This window comes from Lipotes vexillifer, unplaced genomic scaffold, assembly GCF_000442215.2.
Source record: "Lipotes vexillifer unplaced genomic scaffold, Lipotes_vexillifer_v1.1 scaffold722, whole genome shotgun sequence".
Lineage (NCBI taxonomy): Eukaryota > Metazoa > Chordata > Mammalia > Artiodactyla > Lipotidae > Lipotes > Lipotes vexillifer.
In genome coordinates, this window is record NW_006795213.1 from 1,312,555 (window position 1) to 1,336,397 (window position 23,843).

The window sequence follows — 23,843 nt, forward strand, 5'->3', positions numbered from 1 at the left end:
GTAAACTGGAATAATATTCAGAAGAACTTTCTGGTAAGAATAATTATATTCTATAACATGCTGAAGTACTAAGAGGGGTTCTGGAGACATCTGCTCTAAAAAAAGTCAAGTCTTTTTCTTCTAAATATATTTCTGAGCAGAATCAGATCTTTAGACCTATAAACCTAAACAAAAGCAATGTTGTTAGCCTCAACCCACATATTTCTGGTAGAAAAGACTTTGGAAAGGTACTCATTTAAGCACTAGCAGGTTAGCATTTTATTGAGACTATCAACATCTTTAACAATGAAACGACACACGTTATTGCAAATAGGGAATAAGGCAGCTTCCCCAGGAATCTCTGAGAGGCAACTCAAGAACAAAAATTCATAGTTATCTTTTATATCTGGCACAGAAAAACATATCATATTCACATGGTTTATAAATAATTGCCAGTTTCGCCTAATCAACAAACTTTGGTAATAGTGTCTCTTGATAAGTATAGATAGGACCTCCCTTTCGGTCCAGAAAGTATCCTAGCCCCATTCTAAAAGCAGACATCAGAGCTTGGCTGCGACAGTAAGAAAGGGAGAGAGGAAAGAACAAATGAGCCTGAAAATTCATAATTCAACTTCATGCTGAGTGAGCTCCTTGATTCTGTTCATGCAATGATCAATAGCATTAATAAGTAAAGGGATCCAACTATCTTCTGGCTGTGGGGTCACATGACTTGCTCTGCAAATGGAATGGGAAAACGAGAAGTTAAATTTATTATACTGTCAAGGAAAAACTTATCCTCAAAAGGGAGCACAGGGAAAATTACAGTAAGGAAAGGCAAGTTTCTCGGCAGCAATACAGCTGCTCCACAGGTAAAGTTGAAAGAAAACACTACACTCACCTTCTACTCCTCGAAATGGGGGTTTGGGAGTTGAGAATGGCTATATAGGTTTATTCTCAAAAAGCTATTTGGGGATAAGTCTTCATACTCACTTTGTAATTTCAAGTGCCTTCTTTAAAACGGATACAAGTTTTGCACACTAGAAAAAAACAAGAGAAGTTACTCACCCTGAGCCCTACCATAAAAAGGAAAGGAGGGAAAAAATAGGGGGTGGGGGGGGAAGGAGAGCTAAAATATTTTAATACTCAAGTAATAAAAAGTCATTGTTAAAAAGTCATTAAGTATTATCACTTAATACTCAAGTAATAAAAAATCCATTGGAGAAAACAGTGAAAAACAAAAATGTTGATTAGATTAGGGCGGTGGGATCATGCATTTTTCTCTATTTAGCAAAATCTTATTAATACTGTTGCTATGACATGTCTTTTTTTTTTATAAACTTATTTATTTATTTACTTTGGGCTGCATTGGGTCTTCCGTTGCTGCACCGGCTTTCTCTAGTTGCAGCGAGCAGGGGCTAATCTTCATTGTGGTGTGCAGTCTTCTCATTGCAGTGGCTTCTCTTGTTGCAGAGCACGGGCTCTAGGCACACAGGCTTCAGTAGTTGTGGCATGTGGGCTCAGCAGTTGTGGCTCACGGGCTCTAGGGCGCACGCTCAGTAGTTGTGGCGCTTGGGCTTAGCTGCTCTGTGGCATGTGGGATCTTCCCAGACCAGGGCTTGAACCTGTGTCCCTTGCATTGGCAGGCGGATTCTTAACCACTGCGCCACCAGGGAAGCCTGCTATAACATCTTTATAAGTTTTTCTATATTTAAAATATTTTTTTAATTAAAGAAAACAAAAAAAGGACGAATATAACCTGAATTTGTCCCAACTGCTGATAACTCAGGATATATATAGCAGAAACAACTGGATTTTTTGTTTTTTGTTTTCTTTTTGGCTGCATTGGGTCCTCCTTGCTGCACGGGCTTTCTTTAGTTGCAGTGAGTGGGGGATACTCTTCACTGTGGTGCACAGGCTTCTCACTGCTGTGGCTTCTCTTGTTGTGGAGCATGGGCTCTACGTGCGTGGGCTTCAGTATTTGTGGCACACAAGCTTCAGTAGTTGTGGCTCATGGGCTCTAGAGGACAGGCTCAGTAGTTGCGGCACACGGGCTTACTTGCTCCGCGGCATGTGGGATCTTCCCGGCCCAGGGCTCGAACCCATGTCCCCTGCATTGGCAGGTAGATTCTTTTTTTTTTTTTTACATTTTGATTGCAGTATAATTACAATGATGTGTTAGTTTCTGCTTTATAACAAAGTGAATCAGTTATACATATACATATGTCCCCATATCTCCTCCCTCTTGCGTCTCTATCCCTCCCACCCTCCCTATCCCACCCCTCTAGGTGGTCACAAAGCACCGAGCTGATCTCCCTGTGCTATGCAGCTGCTCCCCACTAGCTAGCTATTTTATGTTTGGTAGCATATATATGACCATGGCACTCTCACTTTGTCACAGCTTACCCTTCCCCCTCCCCATAACCTCAAGTCAATTCTCTAGTAGGTCTGTGTCTTTATTCCTGTCTTACCCCTAGGTTCTTCATGACATTTTTTTTTGTTAGATTTCATATATATGTGTTAGCATACGGTATTTTTCTTTCTCTTTCTGACTTACTTCACGCTGTATGACAGACTCTAGGTCCATCCACCTCACTACAAATAACTCAATTGTTTCTTTTTATGGCTGAGTAATATTCCATTGTATATATGTGCCACATCTTCTTTATCCATTCATCTGATGATGGACACTTAGGTTGTTTCCATCTCCTGGCTATTGTAAATAGAGCTACAATGAACATTTTGGTACATGACTCTTTCTGAATTATGGTTTTCTCAGGGTATATGCCCAATAGTGGGATTGCTGGGTCATATGGTAGTCCTATTTGTAGTTTTTTAAATTAATTAATTAATTTATTTTTGCTGTGTTGGGTCTTCGTTTCTGTGGGAGGGCTATCTCTAATTGTGGCAAGCGGGGGCCGCCCTTCATCACGGTGCGCGGGCCTCTCTTGTTGCGGAGCACAGGCTCCAGACACGCAGGCTAGTTGTGGCTCACGGGCCCAGTTGCTACACGGCATGTGGGATCTTCCCAGACCAGGGCTCGGACCCATGTCCCCTGCATTAGCAGGAAGATTCTCAACCACTGTGCCACCAGGGAAGACCCTATTTGTAGTTTTTTTAAGGAACCTCCATACTGTTCTCCATAGTGGCTGTACCAATTCACATTCCCACCAGCACTGCAAGAGTGTTCCCTTTTCTCCACACCCTCTCCAGCATTTGTTGTTTCTAGGTTTTTTGAAGATGGCCATTCTGACCGGTGTGAGATGATATCTCATTGTAGTTTTGATTTGCATTTCTCTAATGATTAATGATGTTGAGCATTCTTTCATGTGTTTGTTGGCAGTCTGTATATCTTCTTTCGAGAAATGTCTATTTAGGTCTTCTGTCCATTTGTGGATTGGGTTGTTTGGTTTTTTTTGTTATTGAGCTGCATGAGCTGCTTGTAAATTTTGGATATTAATCCTCTGTCAGTTGCTTCATTTGAAAATATTTTCTCCCATTCTGAGGCTTGTCTTCTGGTCTTGTTTATGGTTTCCTTTGCTGTGCAAAAGCTTTGAAGTTTCATTAGGTCCCATTTGTTTATTTTTGTTTTTATTTCCATTTCTCTAGGAGGTGGGTCAAAAAGGATCTTGCTGTGATTTATGTCATAGAGTGTTCCGCCTATGTTTTCCTCTAAGAGTTTGATAGTTTCTGGCCTTACATTTAGGTCTTTAATCCATTTTGAGCTTATTTTTGTGTATGGTGTTAGGGACTGTTGTAATCTCATACCTTTACATGTACCTGTCCAGTTTTCCCAGCACCACTTATTGAAGAGGCTGTCCTTTCTCCACTGTACATTCCTGCCTCCTTTATCAAAGATACGGTGACCATATGTGCGTGGGTTTATCTCTGGGCTTTCTATCCTGTTCCATTGATCTATATTTCTGTTTTTGTGCCAGTACCATACTGTTTGGATTACTGTAGCTTTGTAGTATAGCCTAAACTCAGGGAGCCTGATTCCTCCAGCTCTGTTTTTCGTACTCAAGATTGCTTTGGCTATTCGGGGTCTTTTGTGTTTCCATACAAATTGTGAAATTTTTTGTTCTAGTTCTGTGAAAAATGCCAGTGGTAGTTTGATAGGGATTGCACTGAATCTGTAGATTGCTTTGGGTAGTAGAGTCATTTTCACAGTGTTGATTCTTCCAATCCAAGAACATGGTATATCTCTCCATCTATTTGTATCATCTTTAATTTCTTTCATCAGTGTCTTATCATTTTCTGCATGCAGGTCTTTTGTCTCCTTAGGTAGGTTTATTCCTAGATATTTTATTCTTTTTGTTGCAATGGTAAATGGGAGTGTTTTCTTGATTTCACTTTCAGATTTTTCATCATTAGTATATAGGAATGCCAGAGATTTCTGTGCATTAATTTTGTATCCTGCTACTTTACCAAATTCATTGATTAGCTCTAGTAGTTTTCTGGTAGCATCTTTAGGATTCTCTATGTATAGTATCATGTCATCTGCAAACAGTGACAGCTTTACTTCTTCTTTTCCGATTTGGATTCCTTTTATTTCCTTTTCTTCTCTGATATTGCTGTGGAAAACTTCCAAAACTATGTTGAATAAGAGTGGTGAGAGTGGGCAACCTTGTCTCCTTCCTGATCTTGGTGGAAATGGTTTCAGTGTTTCACCACTGAGGACGATGTTGGCTGTAGGTTTATCATATATGGCCTTTATTATGTTGAGCAAAGTTCCCTCTATGCCTACTTTCTGCAGGGTTTTTATCATAAATAGATGTTGAATTTTGTCAAAAGCTTTCTCAACATCTATTGAGATGATCATATGGTTTTTCTCCTTCAATTTGTTAATATGGTGTATCACGTTGATTGATTTGCGTATACTGAAGAATACTTGCATTCCTGGGATAAACCCCAGTTGATCATGTTCTATGATCCTTTTAATGTACTGTTGGATTCTGTTTGCTAGTATTTTGTTGAGGATTTTTGCATGTATGTTCCTCAGTGATATTGGCCTGTAGTTTTCTTTCTTTGTGCCATCCTTGTCTGGTTTAGGTATTAGAGTGATGGTGGCCTCGTAGAATGAGTTTGGGAGTGTTGCTCCCTCTGCTATATTTTGGAAGAGTTTGAGAAGGATAGGTGTTAGCTCTTCTCCAAATGTTTGATAGAATTCGCCTGTGAAGCCATCTGGTGCTGGGCTTTTCTTTGTTGGAAGATTTTTAATCACAGTTTCAATTTCAGTGCTTGTGATTGGTCTGTTCATATTTTCTATTTCTTCCTGATTCAGTCTTGGCAGTTTGTGCATTTCTAAGAATTTGTCCATTTCTTCCAGATTGTCCATTTTATTGGCATAGAGTTGCTTGTAGTAATCCCTCATGATTTTTTGTATTTCTGCAGTGTCAGTTGTTACTTCTCCTTTTTCATTTCTGATTCTATTGATTTGAGTCTTCTCCCTTTTTTTCTTGATGAGTCTGGCTAATGGTTTATCAATTTTGTTTATCTTCTCAAAGAACCAGCTTTTAGTTTTATTGATCTCTGCTATCGTTTCCTTCATTTCTTTTTCATTTATTTCTGATCTGATCTTTATGATTCCTCTCCTTCTGCTAACTTTGGGTTTTCTTTGTTCTTCTTTCTCTAATTGCCTTAGGTGCAAGGTTAGGTTGTTTATTCGAGATGTTACCTGTTTCTTAAAGTAGGATTGTATTGCTATAAACTTCCCTCTTAGAACTGCTTTTGCTGCATCCCATTGGTTTTGGGTCATTGTGTCTCCATTGTCATTTGTTTCTAGGTATTTTTTTATTTCCTCTTTGATTTCTTCAGTGATCACTTCGTTATTAAGTAGTGTACTGTTTAGCCTCCATGGGTTTGTATTTTTTACACATCTTTTCCTATAATTGATATCTAGTTTCATAGCGTTGTGGTCAGAAAAGATACTTGATACAGTTTCAATTTTCTTAAGTTTACCAAGGCTTGATTTGTGACCCAAGATATGACCTATTCTGGAGAATGTTCCATGAGCACTTGAGAAAAATGTGTATTCTGTTGTTTTTGGATGGAATGTCCTGTAAATATCAATTAAGTCCATCTCGTTTAATGTATCATTTGAAGCTTGTGTTTCCTTATTTTTCATTTTGGATGATCTGTCCATTGGTGAAAGTGGGGTGTTAATGAAGTCCCCTACTATGAATGTGTTACTGTCGATTTCCCCTTTTATGGCTGCTAGTTTTTGCCTTATGTATTGAGGTGCTCCTATGTTGGGTGCATAAATATTTACAATTGTTATATCTTCTTCTTGGATCGATCCCTTGATCATTATGTAGTGTCCTTCTTTGTCTCTTCTAATAGTCTTTATTTTAAAGTCTATTTTGTCTGATATGAGAATTGCTACTCCAGCTTTCTTTTGGTTTCCATTTGCATGGAATATCTTTTTCCATCCCCTTACTTTCAGTCTGTATGTGTCTCTAGGTCTGAAGTGGGTCTCTTGTAGACAGCATATATATGGGTCTTGTTTTTGTATCCATTCAGCCAATCTGTGTCTTTTGGTGGGAGCATTTAGTCCATTTACATTTAAGGTAATTATCGATATGTATGTTCCTATTCCCATTTTCTAAATTGTTTTGGGTTCGTTATTATAGGACTTTTCCTTCTCTTGTGTTTTTGTCTAGAGAAGTTCCTTTAGCATTTGTTGTAAAGCTGGTTTGGTGGTGCTGAACTCTCTCAGCTTTTGCTTGTCTGTAAAGGTTTTAATTTCTCCATCAAATCTGAATGAGATCCTTGCTGGGTAGAGTAATCTTGGTTGCAGGTTTTTCTCCTTCATCACTTTCAGTATGTCCTGCCACTCCCTTCTGGCTTGTAGAGTTTCTGCTGAGAGATCAGCTGTTAACCTTATGGGGATTCCCTTGTGTGTTATTTGTTGTTTTTCCCTTGCTGCTTTTAATATGCTTTCTTTGTATTTAGTTTTTGACAGTTTGATTAATATGTGTCTTGGCGTATTTCTCCTTGAATTTATCCTGTATGGGACTCTCTGTGCTTCCTGGACTTGATTAACTATTTCCTTTCCCATATTAGGGAAGTTTTCAACTATAATCTCTTCAAATATTTTCTCAGTCCCTTTCTTTTTCTCTTCTTCTTCTGGAACCCCTATAATTCGAATGTTGGTGCGTTTAATGTTGTCCCAGAGGTCTCTGAGACTGTCCTCAGTTCTTTTCATTCTTTTTTCTTTATTCTGCTCTGCAGTAGTTATTTCCACTATTTTATCTTCCAGGTCACTTATCCGTTCTTCTGCCTCATTTATTCTGCTATTGATCCCATCTAGAGTATTTTTCATTTCATTTATTGTGTTGTTCATCGTTGGTTGTTTCATCTTTATTTCTTCTAGGTCTTGTTAAATGTTTCTTGCATTTTCTCTACTCTACTTCCACGATTTTGGATCATCTTTACTATCATTATTCTGAATTCTTTTTCAGGTAGACTGCCTATTTCCTCTTCATTTGTTATTTCTGGTGGGTTTTTATCTTGCTCCTTCATCTGCGGTGTGTTTTTCTGTCTTCTCATTTTGCTTATCTTACTGTGTTTGGGGTCTCCTTTTTGTAGGCTGCAGGTTTGTAGTTCCCATTGTTTTTGGTGTCTGTCCCCAGTGGCTAAAGTTGGTTCAGTGGGTTGTGTATGCTTCCTGGTGAAGGGGACTACTGCCTGTGTTCTGGTGGTGAGGCTGGATATTGTCTTTCTGGTGGGCAGGTCCACGTCTGGTGGTGTGTTTTGGGGTGTCTGTGGACTTACTATGATTTTAGGCAGCCTCTCTGCTAATGGGTGGGGTTGTGTTCCTGTTTTGCTAGTTGTTTGGCATAGGGTGTCCAGCACTGTAGCTTGCTGATCGTTGAGTGAAGCTGGGTGCTGGTGTTGAGATGGAGATCTCTGGGAGATTTTCGCCGTTTGATATTATGTGGAGCTGGGAGATCTCTTGTGGACCAGTGTCCTGAAGTTGGCTCTCCCACCTCAGAGGCACAGCACTGACTTCTGGGTGAAGCACCAAGAGCCTTTCATCCACATGGCTCAGAGTAAAAGGGAGAAAAAGTAGAAAGAAAGAAAGAGGGTAAAATAAAATAAAGTAAAATAATTAAAATGAAAATAATTATTAAGAAAAAAATTTAAAAAAAAAACCAGACGGATAGAACCCTAGGACAAATGGTGAAAGCAAAGCTATACAGACAAAATCTCACACAGAAGCATACACACTTGTAAAAAGAGGAAAAGGGGAAAAAAATAATAAATTTTGCTCTCAAAGTCCGCCTCCTCAATTTGGGATGATTTGTGTCTATTCATGTATTCCACAGGTGCAGGGTACATCAAGTTGACTGTGGAGATTTAATCTGCTGCTCCTGAGGCTGCTGGGAGAGATTTCCCTTTCTCTTCTTTGTTCGCACAGCTCCTGAGGCTCAGCTTTGGATGTGGCCCCACCTCTGCGTGTAGGTTGCCGGAGGGCATCTATTCTTCACTCAGACAGGACGGGGTTAAAGGAGCCGCTGATTCGGGGGCTCTGGCTCACTCAGGCTGGGGGGAGCCTGAGGCGGCAGAGGCCAGCGTGACGTTGCACCAGCCTGAGGCATGCCGTGCGTTCTCCCAGGGAAGTTGTCCCTGGATCCTGGGACCCTGGCAGTGGCGGGCTGCACAGGCTACTCAGAAGGGAGGTGTGGAGAGTGACCTGTGCTCGCACACAGGCTTCTTGGTGGCAGCAGCAGCAGGCTTAGCGTCTCAGGCCCGTCTTTGGGGTCTGCACTGATAGCCACGGCTCGCACCTGTCTCTGGAGCTCCTTTAAGCAGCGCTGTTAATCCCCTCTCCTCGCGCACCAGGAAACAAAGAGGGAAGAAGAAGTCTCTTGCGTCTTCGGTACGTCCAGACTTTTCCCCAGACTCCCTCCCGGTCAGCCGTGGTGCACTAACCCCTTCAGGCTGTGATCACGCCCCCAGTCCTCTCTGTTATCCGACCGAAGCCCGAGCCTCAGCTCCCAGCCCTGCCCGCCCCGGCGGGTGAGCAGACAAGCCTCTCGGGCTGGTGAGTGCCGGTCGGCACCGATCCTCTGTCGGGGAATCTCTACACTTTGCCCTCCGCACCCATTGCTGCGCTCTTCGTGACTCCAAAGCTCCCCCGCCTCTGCCACCCGCAGTCTCCGTCCGCAAAGGGGCTTCTAGTGTGTGGAAACCTTTCCTCCTTCACGGCTCACTCCCACTGGTGCAGGTCCCATCCCTATTCTTTTGTCTCTGTTTATTCATTTTTCTTTGGCCCTACCCAGGTACGTGGGAAGTTTCTTGCCTTTTGGGAGGTCTGAGGTCTTCTGCCAGCATTCAGTAGGTGTTCTGTAGGAGTTGTTCCACGTGTAGATGTATTTCTGGTGTATCTGTGGGGAGGAAGGTGATCTCCACGTCTTACTCTTCCGCCATCTTCCTCCGACTTCCACCAGGTGGATTCTTAACCACTGCACCACCAGGGAAGCCCCTGGATTTTTTTTTTTTTTAATTTACTTACAGAATTTTAGGTATACCAATAACAAGATAACATGAGGATGTATGTATGCTACCAATACACTGTGCATTCCTTAAAATTTTATTTGGGGTAACTGACAAGGCATATTGCTAAAGATGTTTATTTCTTATGAAGTCAACTTTTTAAAAAGTGTATGTGGAAAAAAAAAAGTTAATGCCCAAAAGGATCCTTTTGTACTCCAAGGTGTTTGCACATTGTGAAGATACATTTGATCACTCTAATTTCCACCATCTAATTTACCAAATATTATTAGGATTGATACATCTGATGGTAAAATATAAGCCACTGGCAGTTTTGCTTCTCTTTCCAATAAAATGAGACATAAGAACTTGAAGTTTATAAAAATAAGAGAACAGAACTCTAGCATAGGACCCAGGACTTGAAAGAATACAATAAAATCAGATTTTTATAAAGAGCTTAACCCTTGTGGTTAAATTACACAATGTGTTGATATTAAAACAGAGTATGTTTCTGAAATACCTATCTTGGCCTATATAGGAAATTAGAAACTTGTGACTTCAGGTTGAAAGAATCCTAAAGCACTGTAGTAATTAAGACTTTCTTTTCAAAGCAGGATTTTCCAGGGTCTTTGGGTTTTTCTAAATGATTACCCAAGTGGTTATGGAAGAGAGTAGTACCAGAGCTCATAGCTCTTAGAATTCATATTCAGCTTGATAAAGATCAAGCACAAACACATCGTGACATTACTGTTGTACTTGCATCCAAGTGTAACGAATAAACATATTCCCTATAGCTTAAAGGAAATACTAGTGATTACTGAAATTCTACCAATTAGGTCTGTAGCTATTCCCTCAAAGCCGGTACTTACATTGATTCGCACAGTCAGATGGCACACGGGTGGGTATATGCTCAGAGCCAAATCATCCACACTTAAGGGGAGAAAGCAAAAATAACCATCAACAAAGAAGGAACAAAGGTCAGCTAGGTGGTCTCCAGTACACAAGTAAGGATGTGACTAGTGAAAAAATGACTCCCAGAAATGCGTATCAGTTCCTTAAATTGGGCAACCAATAAATAACCAATTCAACTGGTATTTATGGAATACATACATACCGTTTCACTAGGAAGCTGGGGGGAAAACCTCCCTTGACCAGTAGGATGGGACATGATTAATTTAGTTAAAAATGTAAGGACCTGAAACCATAAGTTTAAATAACACAGGCAGGGTTCATCCTTGAATGCCACTAAAGTGGGCACCACTTAAACCAAGCAATCAAGTTATTACTATACCACCAATAATGGGACAAACTAACACCATGTGCCTCCCCGATATGATACAATGAAAAGCACAAAACACTCAATTATGTGATATTCTTGCCAAAAAGTGTTTAACCTGTAACCTGAATATAATTATGAGAAAACAATCACATAAATCCAGATTGCTGGATATTCTACATGGCAACTGACCTGGATTCTTTAAAAATGTCAATGTTAAAAAAAAACAGTCAATGTCAAAAGAAGCTAAAAAGGACAGGGACTGTTGTAGTTGCAAGACACCAAAGAGAAGACAACCAAATGTGGTATGACACCTTGACGGAACCCTGAATTTAAAAAAAAAAGCTATAAAAGACATTGTAGAGACAACTGGGGAAATCTGAATATTAGATAACATTATTATAGTCGATGTAAATTTCTTAAATGTAATACTAAGAGTAAGAATGTTTGTTCTTAGGAGATACACACTGAAATATTTAGGGGTGAAATGTCATTAATGTCTGCAACTTACTCTCAAATGGTTCAGGGATGAAAATGGCACATCTACTTCAATTTTTAAAAAGCTACCTCTAATTATAGAGAAATAAACCAATACAGAAAAAATTGTGAACAATAGGTGAATCTAGATGGAGGTATAGGTACTCACTGCAATACCTTTTCAACCTTCCAGTAGGTTTGAAAATTTTTAAAATAAAAAGGTGGGGAAAAACCTTGGGTTGATGGCACAAGTTGACATCAGAATGCTGCTGCTCAGATGTTTTGAGTGGAGATCACACTTACCTAGGGCTGATCTCATCAGAAATGTCCACAATGTCATCCAGCTGAGCCACCTGATCCTTCTTCCCATTCTCTGCCACTGAGAGCCGGATTTTCTTCAGGCAGGCTTTGGATGCTCTCACCAGCGCAAGGCATGGGATTATGAGCTCCTGATCTTCCTCTGACCAATATGAGTCCCGATTGCTTGGACATCCCAATATATCCTCCTCATCACTGTGGTTGTCAGAGTTGTCCTCCTCAATGTCACTCAAGAGGCCATAGTAAGGGTCACATTCTTCCACAGCCTAAGGCACACCATGATACATGTGAATGCCAAAAAAATTAAAAGGTGTTGTACTTTCAGCATCATGTCCGAGTTGTCCCCAAACTTTAGCCTGCTAACTTCCCTAATGGCTACAGAGTTGAATCACTTCATAAACCCTCTTCTGACTCTCCTAGCGCAGCAGTGGAACAGAGGGGAATGGTACTAAATCACACACCAGCATGGGGTGGGAGATAGGAGATGGAGGACAGGAGTGAGGATGGGACCTATTTGGTCAATGCTCAGCACATCTTCTCTCTTTATAACCAATCCTCACCTAGACACAGAGTTGCCTTCTGATGACCATCAAAGACAGAGGTCCCCTCACCTGCTCCATTTCCTCATGTGCATCCTTCACAAGATCCACACTCTTTGTCAGCACTGAAAGGGCTGCAGCTTTGTTATCTATGAGTGAAGAATTGGAAGTACTACAATTAGAGAAGAAACCCAACAATTCTCTTAAGTCTGCAAAAAGCAACAATGTTCCCATTTGAAAGGAGTGCCAAGGACAGTCAACAAGGGCAGCAGTTTAATGTAAAATTCTTCTCACATACATCCTCTGGGTACTCAGATAGGGGTTGAAAAGCTTTTTGTCATTCACCACAGGAAGAAATAAAATGGTCATATGATGTTTCTCATCACGGTCCTCTTGGATGACCACTGCTTTTGGCCTAGCAGGCTCTACCTCATAACTGCTTCAGTGTCCTAAAAATACTGCCCCTGGGGCAGGACCAGAAGAGGAAACCATGTCTTTCAACAAGAGACAGAGCCACAGCCAGAGAGTGTTTGAATTTAGAAGTTATGAGAACTAAAAAGACTGGCAAAAAGTATTAATACCTATCTTTTCATGTTGGTGATAAACCAGATCTATTTCACTAAGCTCTTTATATAAGTAAAAATACATATTTACTACAAAAATGGCAGCTAGATATGAGAGGTCTATCTGCTTTGGCCAGCAGTCAATGTCCACTTTGCACTCTCACCCACCTCTTGGGATCCGAAGCACCTGCTGGCATGCCTCCCAGACACTGTTGTAGGAAATAAGGTTCTCAGGGCTGTAGAAAGGAATCAATAAGGATGTATCAATAACCTAGGTTCCTGTTTCCTAAAAGGTCCTTCCTGCTGGTCATTATTCTCAGTTATCAGTAACTTTGCTGTTAAAATGAGTTTTTCCCCCCTCCCAGAAACAAGGCACCCCATTAACCAATAACCCCAACTGTAGCATCACTACCTCTGAGTTGGAGTGATATAAAGCACTTCCACAAGCTGAGCCATGCCATCCACGATGTCCAGAGTGGCACTCCGTACCAGCTTTCGCAGGGTGATTCCTGTAGCCAAACCCAAAGACTAAGCAGCCTGGTCGTCTTTCCAGAAGTCACCATCTGCTTTCCTGAGAGTCTAAGCCCTACAGAATTTGAGGTAATGTGCACCGACATGCTTTAACTGGAGTGCCAACACAAAACTCAGGTCTTATTTATATCCCCATGTCATTTTCTTGCTCCTGCCACCATTCCTTAGTGGTATTTTCCAAAAGAGATCGGGAACAAAATCTTTCCATGGCAGCATGTATTCATTCATTAAAAACAGTGGCTTCTTGGGACTTCCCTGGTGGCGCAGTAGTTAAGAATCCGCCTGCCAATGCAGGGGACACAGGTTCGATCCCTGGTCTGGGAAGATCCCACATGCCACGAAGCAACTAAGCCTGTATGCCACAACTGCTAAGCCTGTGCTCTAGAACCCGCAAGCCACATCTACAGAGCCCACATGCCACCTACTGAAGCCCACACACCTAGAGCCCATGCTCCGCAATGAGAGAGGCCACCGCAACGGGAAGCACATGCACTGCAACTAGAGAAAGCCGGTGTGTAGCAACGAAGACCCAATGCAGCCAAACATAAATTTTTAAAAAACCAGTGGCTTCTTGACAACTGTGGATAAAACACTTCAAGTTTAAACTACAAGAGTAGCCTTGAAGATCCATGAGACATGTACTCATTTATAATTATAGCATGATTATAATCAAGGCATGAATATACAAGCAGGGCTGGAGGCCACTTAACCTATAAGGGAGCTCAGGAACAGCATGTGATGTAATATGGGTGGAGGAGCCTGGGGACTGCCTGGGCCTGGGAATGGGGCTGATATCCAACCAGCATCTGTGGCAGTTATAATGTTAGAGAGAGGGAGGAGCCAGGGAGAATTAAAAATATTAAGAGTCAGGCAAGGGCTTCCCTGGTGGTGCAGTGGTTAAGAATCCGCCTGCCAGTGCAGGGGATACAGGTTTGAACCCTGGTCCAGGAAGATCCCACATGCCAGGAAGCACCTAAGCCCGTGTGCCACAACTACTGAACCTACGCTCTAGAGCCCGTGAGCCACAGCTACTGAAGCCCGCATGCCTAGAGCCTGTACTTCACAAAAAGAGAAGCCACCGCAATGAGAAGCCCGTGCACCGTAACGAAGAGTGGCCCCCGCTCGCTGCAGGTAGAGAAAGCCTGCGCTCAGCAACAAAGACCCAATGCAGCCAAAAATAAATAAATAAAATAAATTTATTTTTAAAACAAAGAGTCAGGCAAGGCAGGGGAGATGGGAACACAGCATCTGAACCTTAGCACAAAGGCTTACTTATGGAGGTCACATATATTACATAACTATCTTTGACTGCACTTTATGGGAGAAAGTTACATTACATGCTCAAAATGAGGAAAAGGTAAAAGTTCCAGGATAGAAGCTGTCATAGTAGCAAAGATCTATCCCATAAACTGAACGCTTACGTGTATGGAGTGGCTTACCCTGATCCTTAGGAAGCGAATAGTATACTGCAATAATTGCCTTGATGGAAGCATGGACTTGTTCAGAGAACTTCTGGGTTTCCTATGAGGTGATAAGCCAATTTCAGAAAGAAAAAAGGAAATGGATTAGATCAATGTGGTCAACCCATCTACTGTGGAAGAGAGCAGACATCTGTACTGCATCATCAAACATTTTCTGAAGTCCTATTATGAATTAGGCCCTGTGCTATTCTCATAACATACCAGAGAGGAGTTAGCTGGATACCAGATACTGAGCAGACAACTGATTAAGACATGAAGAAACAGCAGGAAAAACTTATTCCTGATACTCTATAACCCAAGATATTTGTGATCTGTTTTGAGGTATTCACCATATCTTAGTCCAGGAGTTGGCAAACTAGGGCCCAAGGGTCCAATCAGGCCCAATGCCAGGTTTTGTTAATAAAGTGTTACTGGGACACAGCCACACCTTTTTTTTTTTTTTTTTTTTTGGCTACATTGGGTCTTCGTTGCTGTGCGTGGGTTTTCTCTAGTTGCGGCGATCGGGGGCTACTCTTCACTGTCGTGAGTGGGCTTCTCATTGCGGTGGCTTCTCTTGTTGCAGAGCACGGGCTCTAGGTTCGCAGGCTCAGTAGTTGTGGTGCACGGGCTTAGTTGCTCCGTGGCATGTGGGATCTTCCCGGACCAGGACTCAAACCCGTGTTCCCTGCATTGGCAGGCGGATTCTTAACCACTGCACCACCAGGGAAGTCCCAACACTCTTGGATTACATATTGTCTACAGTTGTGTTCACACTACAGGGGCAGAGTTGAGTAGTTGGTCTGCAAAGCCTAAAATGTATACTATCTGGCCCTTTATAGAAAAAGTTTGCCAACTCTATCTTAGACCATTAACAAGCTGTCTGTCTCTCTGCCTCTGTGTGTGTCTCTGTCTCTTTCTAACAGAATCTCAGTATATCTAAAGGTAATTAGCATGGACTCTACAATGCTCAATGTTGACTATTTTCCTTCAAAGCAGTCACTGGCTTTCTCTTACCTTCTTTGTCCTCACTTCTCTGCTCAATTCTAAGCCAGCATTATGCAAAATGTGGTCCACAGATTGGTGCCAGTCCATAAATGGTCTGTTACCAGTCTGGGATGGATAAATACAATGATTGAGAGCGCTCAGAAACTTTTATGCCAATTTGACATTGTTTCAACATTCAAACATATAATTTCATAAAAATACCAAGCCATAAGAACTGGAATTAAAATAAAACAAAACAAAAAAACCCCCAAACATTCTTTAACAGAACTAATGTGCTGAGATCCTAAGAAAGCAATTGTGATTCAAATACATATAATTCAAATAAAACCATATTCTAACTTTTCATCAATGAGTAAAAAACCACTGTCCTGAGCATGTACAGAAAATTAGTTCTATTCTTGTTCCTCATGGTATCTTACTAGCTGTGAATTTTAGCCACAAGTCCTAAGTGTATTTGGAAGAAAGGAGTCAGCACATAGGAAAAATAAGGTAACATTACTACTCCCTTTGAAATAAAGATTGACTTTCTTCAACAAACTTTTAAAGTACTTTCATACAATTCTCTCGTTTCCTCATCTCAGATCTCTGAGGTATGTAAGTGGAGAGAGTTTACTACTGTAGGTGCAGCAAGAGAAGATTTTTTCATTTCAAAACATCTAGATATATAATTGAGAAAGAGAATGAAAGTACTGACTATGAAAATAAAATAAGGCAATGAATATGCCATTTTAAAACAAACTTACTCCCAAATTAAGTACACCTAGCTCTAGAAAAACTGAACATAGAGCATACCTGGCCACAGCCAACAATATTTACTTTCAAGTATTTTATAATAAAGTTTTATAATAAAGCACAAATTCTTTGTTTTAGCAATTCCACTTCTGGGAATTTTTACCGATATATAGATATACACAAAGACTGTATTAGGCAATCTACCACAGCACTGTTTATAACAGTTACAAACTGGAAACAACTTAAATGTCCACACAGTACTGGTTAAATAAATTATGGTTATATCCACTCTGTTGAATACCATGCTGCCATTACAAAAAACTGAGCAACTTTATATATGCTCCCAAAAATCAATTTGCAAGCTATGCTGTTAGCCTTTTTTTTAAAAAGGCCCAGAAAAGTGTTTATGGTGTCCTATCATTTGTGTAAAAAGAAGCAGGTATATATACATAAGTGTGTATATGCATAGCATGTATATGGAATAATACAAAAGGAACAAGGGACAGAAGATATAAACTTTTTAGCACATTTAACTTTGATATCTTTTGAATTTTATACTGTCTACATTATTACTAATGTAAAAAATAATTCAATATAAAAGAGTATTATGTAGTGTAACAAAAAAGGTGTAGCTTAGACATTAGATAGAACCTAATTTAAATCCTAGCTCCACTACTTATCCACCTTAACCTGAGCGTCTGAGCCTGCTTACTCATCTGTCAGATGGGGATCACGTATGTGAAAACACCTAGCAAATACCAAGTGCTTTTTTAAAAAAATTATGAGAAGGGAAATAACCAGGATGAACTTCAGAATGAACCAATATTTAGAAGAGCTGCCCACCCCACGACAGCTACTGCATTTGGCAATTTGATCTTCAGAAAAATCCTGTAATGTGAGAACCACCATCTTACTTGACAGATGAGGAAATTAAATCCCCAGCTTTTAGTGTAAAACGTGGAAAGAAAATGAGAGGATTCCTAAGGAATAACGAGGCATCACAAGAACTGTAGGAAAGTGAAGCCCACCTGTGGTGACGGCAGTGGAAGTCGAGAGAAGACTTCGGTCAGAGTCGTGGCTGCCCTTGACACTGCCATAGCTGTCTCACCTAGTGGGTGATAGAGGAGGAGGCAGGAGCCAATATGTTAGTGCCAAATGGATAAGGCTCCAGCGGCTGCATGGACTTTGAAGATAATGCATTCCCTCTCCACCCTTGCCGGCTGAGACGTCTCAAAAAAACAACTCCAAATCAGTGTTTTCTATCTCAATCTCAGAGGTGCCGAAGATGGGTAAGGCGAGGTATCCCCACAGACAGGATGGGACGGGGGAAAGCAGGAAGGAAAGGGGTAGGGACGCTGCAAGAGATGAGAGATGGCAGCCTGCAACAGGAGAGGCACTCACGGAGTCTCCTCCAAAAGGTTTCCCGATCAAACTCCTTGGTGGTCTCCCGGGCTTCGCCGACTAGTGGGCGCGGCGTGCGGGCCCGGCGGCCGCAAAAGAAAGAGCACAGGTAAGCGGAGCCACCTCCAGACCCCACCTCCTCCGCCCGGACCCCGTCGCCGCCACAGCCTCGCCCCTTCCCACCCAAGCGCGTCCCGGCCGTCGCCCGTCCCCACTACGTCAGCTCACCCCGCACTCCAGGAAGGAGGAACCGCAGCTCTCCTGCTAGGTGCCGGAGCTGCTCCAAAGGCGGGGGCAGGGTGGAGTCTGCGACTGCAGGAGCAGCTGCGCTCGCCATCTCAGCAGGACGCGAGGAGTACGCGGACTAAGCCGCTGCGAGAGCCGCACTGCCGTGACCGCCCCACTTCCGGGCCGCGGGTTCGCTTCCGGCAACAACCCGCCCCACCCCGCGCCCTGCCCAGAGGCCCAGCCGCGCCTCCTTCCGCGCGCCAAAGCACTGCTACACCTCCTCCCGCCCCGCCCTGCCCCGCCCCGGCGACACAGGCAAGTCCCAGACCGAGTTATGATCATTCATTTATTGATATTTAATTACTCGAAAACACCCCCGACTGAGGAAGCAGACAGCCCATAACCCTGCTGGAAAAGAGGACTCGGAACTAATCAAGGGTAGTCAGGGTCAGGTCCAAGTTTGCACTGGTTCCCTGCCCCTAAAGTGGCGTCCTTATAGGCTGCTGAGTTCCAGACACTGTGCAAGGTACTTTACATGAGGTAACGTAAAAAACACACTGGGTGGGCCGCAGATACTCCCATACCCACCAGCCCCTGGCCTGTGGATCTCCTATATTAGGGCTTTCTCTTCACAAAAGTAAATCAACCCTTTGCCTTCTTGGGGAAGGAAGGAATCATGGCATTATTTAGAGAATTTTCTGCACTCCATTCTACAGGAATCAGTAGTGGGTAATCCCCTCAACTCCCAGGCGTCCAAGGAACGTCCAAGGCTTGCCCACCAATATTGGCCTTCCGCCTGCTGCTGGGGCAGAGGCCTGGGCGACACAGGTGGATGATGAGACATGGCCTTCAGGAGCTCAGGTGGCTTTTTAACTGCACTATGAAGGTTCCAAGCTCGGCAGAGTTCAGTGTCCACACACAACGAATGAGAACAGGCGTCACCAGTGTCAACCAGGTCCGCAAAGGGGAGAATAATAAAGCTAGAGTACCATATGTCATATGAAGAAAGTAGCAGGAATAAATCTGCCAGATGTACAGCAGTAACATAAGTAGGTGAACAGGTATAATTTTCAAGTATTTTCCTTGATGGAGATGAGACCTGAAGCTGTGACCAAAGCACCGCTGTAGCAAGCTCCAACACAGGTAAACCATCAAGGGGATGTTAAAAAACACCAGCTGGAAAGAGCGAACAGGACCATTAGCTTATTAGCAAGCCCTGGAAGGGTCAGGTCTCACTAACATATTATTGGTGGCTCTTAAAAATATGTTGCTTTCCCTCTTGGGGGTTAACTGATTCTTTATGCTTCAATCACACTTGCTTATAACACTCACAATAGTTGACTTGTAGTTAGTTGTTTATTTTCCTGTATCCTTCTGTTCATCTTAAAGGCAAGTGTCATTTCATTTATGTTGAAGCCCTCAAATAATGTTTAAGGTAGAAATGAACTGAATATGTGTGTGTACAGACACACACACATACATACAGTACTCTGTTTTTTGTTTTTTTATTTTTGGCAGAGTGAGGGGGGACTTGGGTATCAGTATTTTTTCTTCTCCCTGCATTTTTATTTGAAGTGGCATAATGAATACTGGAATACAAATTAGAAGATTTAAGTTATAATCCAAGTTTAACTACTACATGAGTCACTCATTCACCAAATAATTATTGAACACCCATTATGTGGCAGGTACTGTGCAAGGCTCTAAGCAAGGGATACACACATGGGTGACCAAGTTGGAAAAGATGCATCATAGAGTTTACATTCTAGTAGAGAGAAGAGAAACCAAAAAGAAAAAAAAAAAAAGGAGGGGGAAGATAATTACAGATTGTGATGAATTCAATGAAGAAAATAACTGGGTCACAGGAGGTAAATGGGAGATGGGCCCTCTGAGGCCTGAAGGACAGAAATGAGTCAGTGGAAGGAAGTGCATTCCAGGCAGAAGAAACAAATGAAAAGCCCAGAGGTGGGAGAGGTTAGCTGGAACATAAGCCAGGTGGAAACTGGGGCAGTCAGCATGACCCAGATCACGTCACTGATTTGCTTAAAGGGTTTTAAGCTGAGAAGTGAGTGAGCTGATTGAGATTTTAAAAGGACCACAGTGCATGCTCTGTGGCAAACTGACAATAGGGAGGCAAAAGCAGCAGTGGGAAACCAGTTAGGGGGTTACTGCAGTAGCCCAGGCAAGAAATAATGATGATTTAGACAAGGGTGGTGGTAACAGTAATAGTGGTGGATTCAGCACATGTACTGGAGGTAGATCAAATACGGTACTACTTGCTGATGAGCTAGATATAAAGTATGAGGGAAGGAGAAAAATTGAAGATACACCCTGGAGAAGATACATCCTGGATAATTTACTGAAATTGGAAAGAACTGGGGGAGGAACAGGCTCAGGGATAGAAATTAAAGGTCCTGTTAGAGGTATATTAAGTTGAGATTCCTGTTAGATATCTAAGGAAGATGCAAAATGGCAGTTGGATATATAGGCACCTGAGGTGCAGAGAAGAGGTCTAGGTCAGAGATATATTAGATTTAGAGGCCACGGGCCTAGATGATACATAAAATCCATTCTTAGTGTACTATTTATTAAAATATGACTATAAGCCCACCTTTTGGTAAGGGTCAGGTTTTACTTGGAACAAGAGTGCTCCTGAGAGACAGCCTCCATCTACATAATAGAAAACTGAACTAGACCCAGATCTAGCCACATAAAATGCTGCTAAACAGAGAATATTCTGGTCTGTGGTCAGCGTTCACTAGGCAAAGATCTTCCCTACTTGTCTGTCTCTAATCCTGCTGATCATGTTTTAGTGCCCTCTTATGAGGCTGTGAACTCATTTCAAACAATGTTTTCAGATCTCTTATACAACGCTAGATCATCACCTCAGATTTTGATCCATTAGCCCCATCAGATGAGTACAAGAGAAAAATTGTTAAATAGTTTTCAAACCCATTTATAGAAATTTGCTATAGGTCTGGGTTTTTTTAATTTGTGTTTGTTCTAAAGGAATCTCAATCCAAATGTAAACCTAACATATCAGTGTTTCATAAACAAGTGTATTGCTAGGACATCACTAGAAAGCTTCCACTGGGTAACTGACCCACTTTTCTTTTCTTTTTTTTTTTTTTTGCTGTACGTGGGCCTCTCACTGTTGTGGCCTCTCCCGTTGCGGAGCACAGGCTCCGGATGCGCAGGCTCAGCAGCCATGGCTCACGGGCCCAGCTGCTCCACAGCATGTGGGATCTTCCCGGACCGGGGCATGAACCCGTGTCCCCTGCATCGGCAGGTGGACTCTCAACCACTGCGCCACCAGGGAAGCCCTGACCCACTTTTCTTGTGTGTCTATTTTTCTTTTCCTCCCTCTGAAACAATTTCCTTCTTCATTATCATAACCAATTTTGTTTTACCCAGAAGTCTCATTTATTCTACCATAAGTCTCTTCTTTCACTGTTTATTGATGAAAAAGCACAGTGAAACAAACAACAAAAACAAAAAGCTCTTTCACCTCTTATAAAACTTCCTGCCAAAAATGTATTTTAGATGTTTACAAGAGTGGTGGAAGAAAGAACTTAGGAAGCACTCTAAAAGCAAACAAAACACCAGATACTAAAGACTGCCCTGCCAGTAAATTAGAAAACATGATCTATGGTGTTAACTTTGGGATTTGGGATTTAATTCATAACTATTATGCAATTAGCCCAACAAGGCCAAGATGTTCTTAAATTGCGTTTCTGACTTCTTACCTGGAGAATTCCAACTATAAACGTTACACTGCCTTGTAGGAAATGTCCATCAACAAAGATCCCAAAGGAAAAGCAGCAACCCAATTTGCCTTTAGTGATTTCACCAACAAACCATGGTCCTGAAAGAGGCAATGAACAAGAAAGGAAGTTAAATAACTATGACTGATTACATACATCATGAGATGCATTTACAGAAATAATGAAAAAACATGAGACTAGTCATCTATAAGCATTTATTTGTATAGCTTTTCTTCTTTGCTAATCTCTGTGTTGCACTCAATATCCTAGCTAACCAATTATTTGCTCCTTTGCTCCATATTTCTCTAGATTATAAAATTGCCTGAGTACGTGCTATACCTGGAATAGATTCCAGAAACAGATAGGAGTACATTCACAAATTTTAGAAGATTCTATTACAGTAGTAACCTCAATATAATGCATTAACATTTCCTTTAAGAAGCAAAAAGGTACTCCATAGATACCACAGTTAATTTTCCAGATAACTGAGATTTACTCCTTTATGCAATAAGACTTCAACCACTTTAATCATTCTAAAACACACTTCTTTCTTATAAATATTAATGAATGTATTTTAACCTTTTCTGGCTGACCCACAGTCATTACTTTGTACATCAACTACATACTCAGGGTTAACATGTACAAAGTTTAACTCACTTCTTTATTTTAATTTTTCATCTGCAATGCCAGAATAACTTTTCTCTACCCCGTATTATTATTTACTGCCCCTTCTCAATGTTCAGGCTTCTAGAACTACTATATTGTCAAGAGTGATTAAGGTACAGTCGGATTTCCCTTCTCAAAATGTAATACCATCATTTGCTGGTAAGGGTAGAGTTCAACTGGGACTTCCCTGGTGGTCCAGTGGTTAAGACTCCACGCTCCCAATGCAGGGGACCCGGGTTCAATCCCTGGTCAGGGAAATAGATCCTACATAACACAACTAAAAGATCCCACGTGCCACAACGAAGATCCCACGTGCTGCAACTAAGACCCAGTGCAGCCAAATAAATAAATGAATAAATATTAAAAAAAAAAAAGAGTAGAGTTCAACTTTAAAAAGTCATAGGTAATTTTCTCAGATATATATTATATACACTCCATTAGATACATATTAGTTTTAAAAAGTGTTTCCCCTTTAAGTTTCAACCTTTAAAAATGAAACAACTTCTCCCCTTCTAATGTTTTCTTTACAGCCAGGAACCAAATCACCTGCTTTGCCTCCTAGTGGAAGACTAGTGTGTAAAACAGCTTCAACCTATCTTCTAACAAGGAAACCAACCTCAAAAGGGGAATCTGGCATAGCTTGTTATACAGAATTGTAAAGGGTCATATTATTTCTTTAACTACTTTCTGTTCTCTGGTGGGAGTTACTAATGAGGAAAGAAAAGTCCAAAGATGGACTAAAAGTAGAAAACATAGACTAAGCAACAAATAGTCTAATCTACTCCTAAATGACTCTTAGTAAGGAACATTAGTAAAAAGCTTTAAAAAGAGACTCACAGTGCTTTCTGCTTCCATAAGTGACTAAGTGATTTTGTCAGTATTGGGTATAATAATTAATATAAGAGAAGAGCTCAAATGCCTGAACTCACTGCTCATCTCAGTTTCTCTCTTTTTTGAGCTGAGTTTTTAGGAGTCACACGGTAGTAAATAGTCACTCAACTACATACTAGGCATTGTGCTTAATGCTGGGCATAGAGGGGAACAAGATAGACAGGACATCAACGGATATTCTAATGAGGGGAGAGATGATATATACAGAAGATAATCATAAATTCTGATAAAGTAATGAAGGAAATAAAAAGTATGGTGAAATAGAGGATAAAGCTTTAAGGTGGTCAAAGAAGGCTGCTCTGAGGAGATGGCATTTAAGCTGAACTTCTATCTTCTATTAGGTTTCTACACAAATACTAATTATCATGGTCCTCTCAGCACCCTTAAGTTAACTTGGTGTTGACTAAATGTCCTTTAAGTTAGGAAAGAACTTTATTTCCCAAGATCATGTCACAGGAAATGACTTATGAAAGAGCGGTGTGCCGGTCATTATGCTCTCAAGAACCTAAATGACTACT

General features: G+C 41.4%; 2 protein-coding genes across 2 annotated transcripts in view; both read right to left on the reverse strand.

Annotated features, from left to right (window-relative positions):
- Positions 1 to 234: 234 nt before the first annotated feature.
- Positions 235 to 18,118, reverse strand: CCNDBP1 (cyclin D1 binding protein 1). The gene is made up of 11 exons (XM_007467556.1): positions 18,005 to 18,118; positions 17,777 to 17,836; positions 17,404 to 17,483; positions 14,618 to 14,699; positions 13,060 to 13,156; positions 12,816 to 12,883; positions 12,157 to 12,233; positions 11,531 to 11,811; positions 10,344 to 10,404; positions 970 to 1,016; positions 235 to 714 (listed from the first exon to the last, which is right to left on the reverse strand). The coding sequence occupies exons 1-11, from the start codon at positions 18,111 to 18,113 to the stop codon at positions 600 to 602; spliced, it is 1,077 nt and encodes a 358-aa protein (XP_007467618.1). The 5' UTR covers positions 18,114 to 18,118; the 3' UTR covers positions 235 to 599.
- Positions 18,119 to 18,341: 223 nt separating this feature from the next.
- Positions 18,342 to 23,843, reverse strand: part of TMEM62 (transmembrane protein 62) — a 30,538-nt gene continuing 25,036 nt past the window's right edge. The window contains exons 12-13 of the mRNA XM_007467557.1: positions 21,751 to 21,869; positions 18,342 to 19,180 (exon numbers count right to left, since the gene is read on the reverse strand). Of these exons, the coding sequence (XP_007467619.1) occupies positions 18,854 to 19,180; positions 21,751 to 21,869 (446 nt within the window). The 3' untranslated portion in view covers positions 18,342 to 18,853. The remainder of the gene's footprint in view (positions 19,181 to 21,750; positions 21,870 to 23,843) is intronic.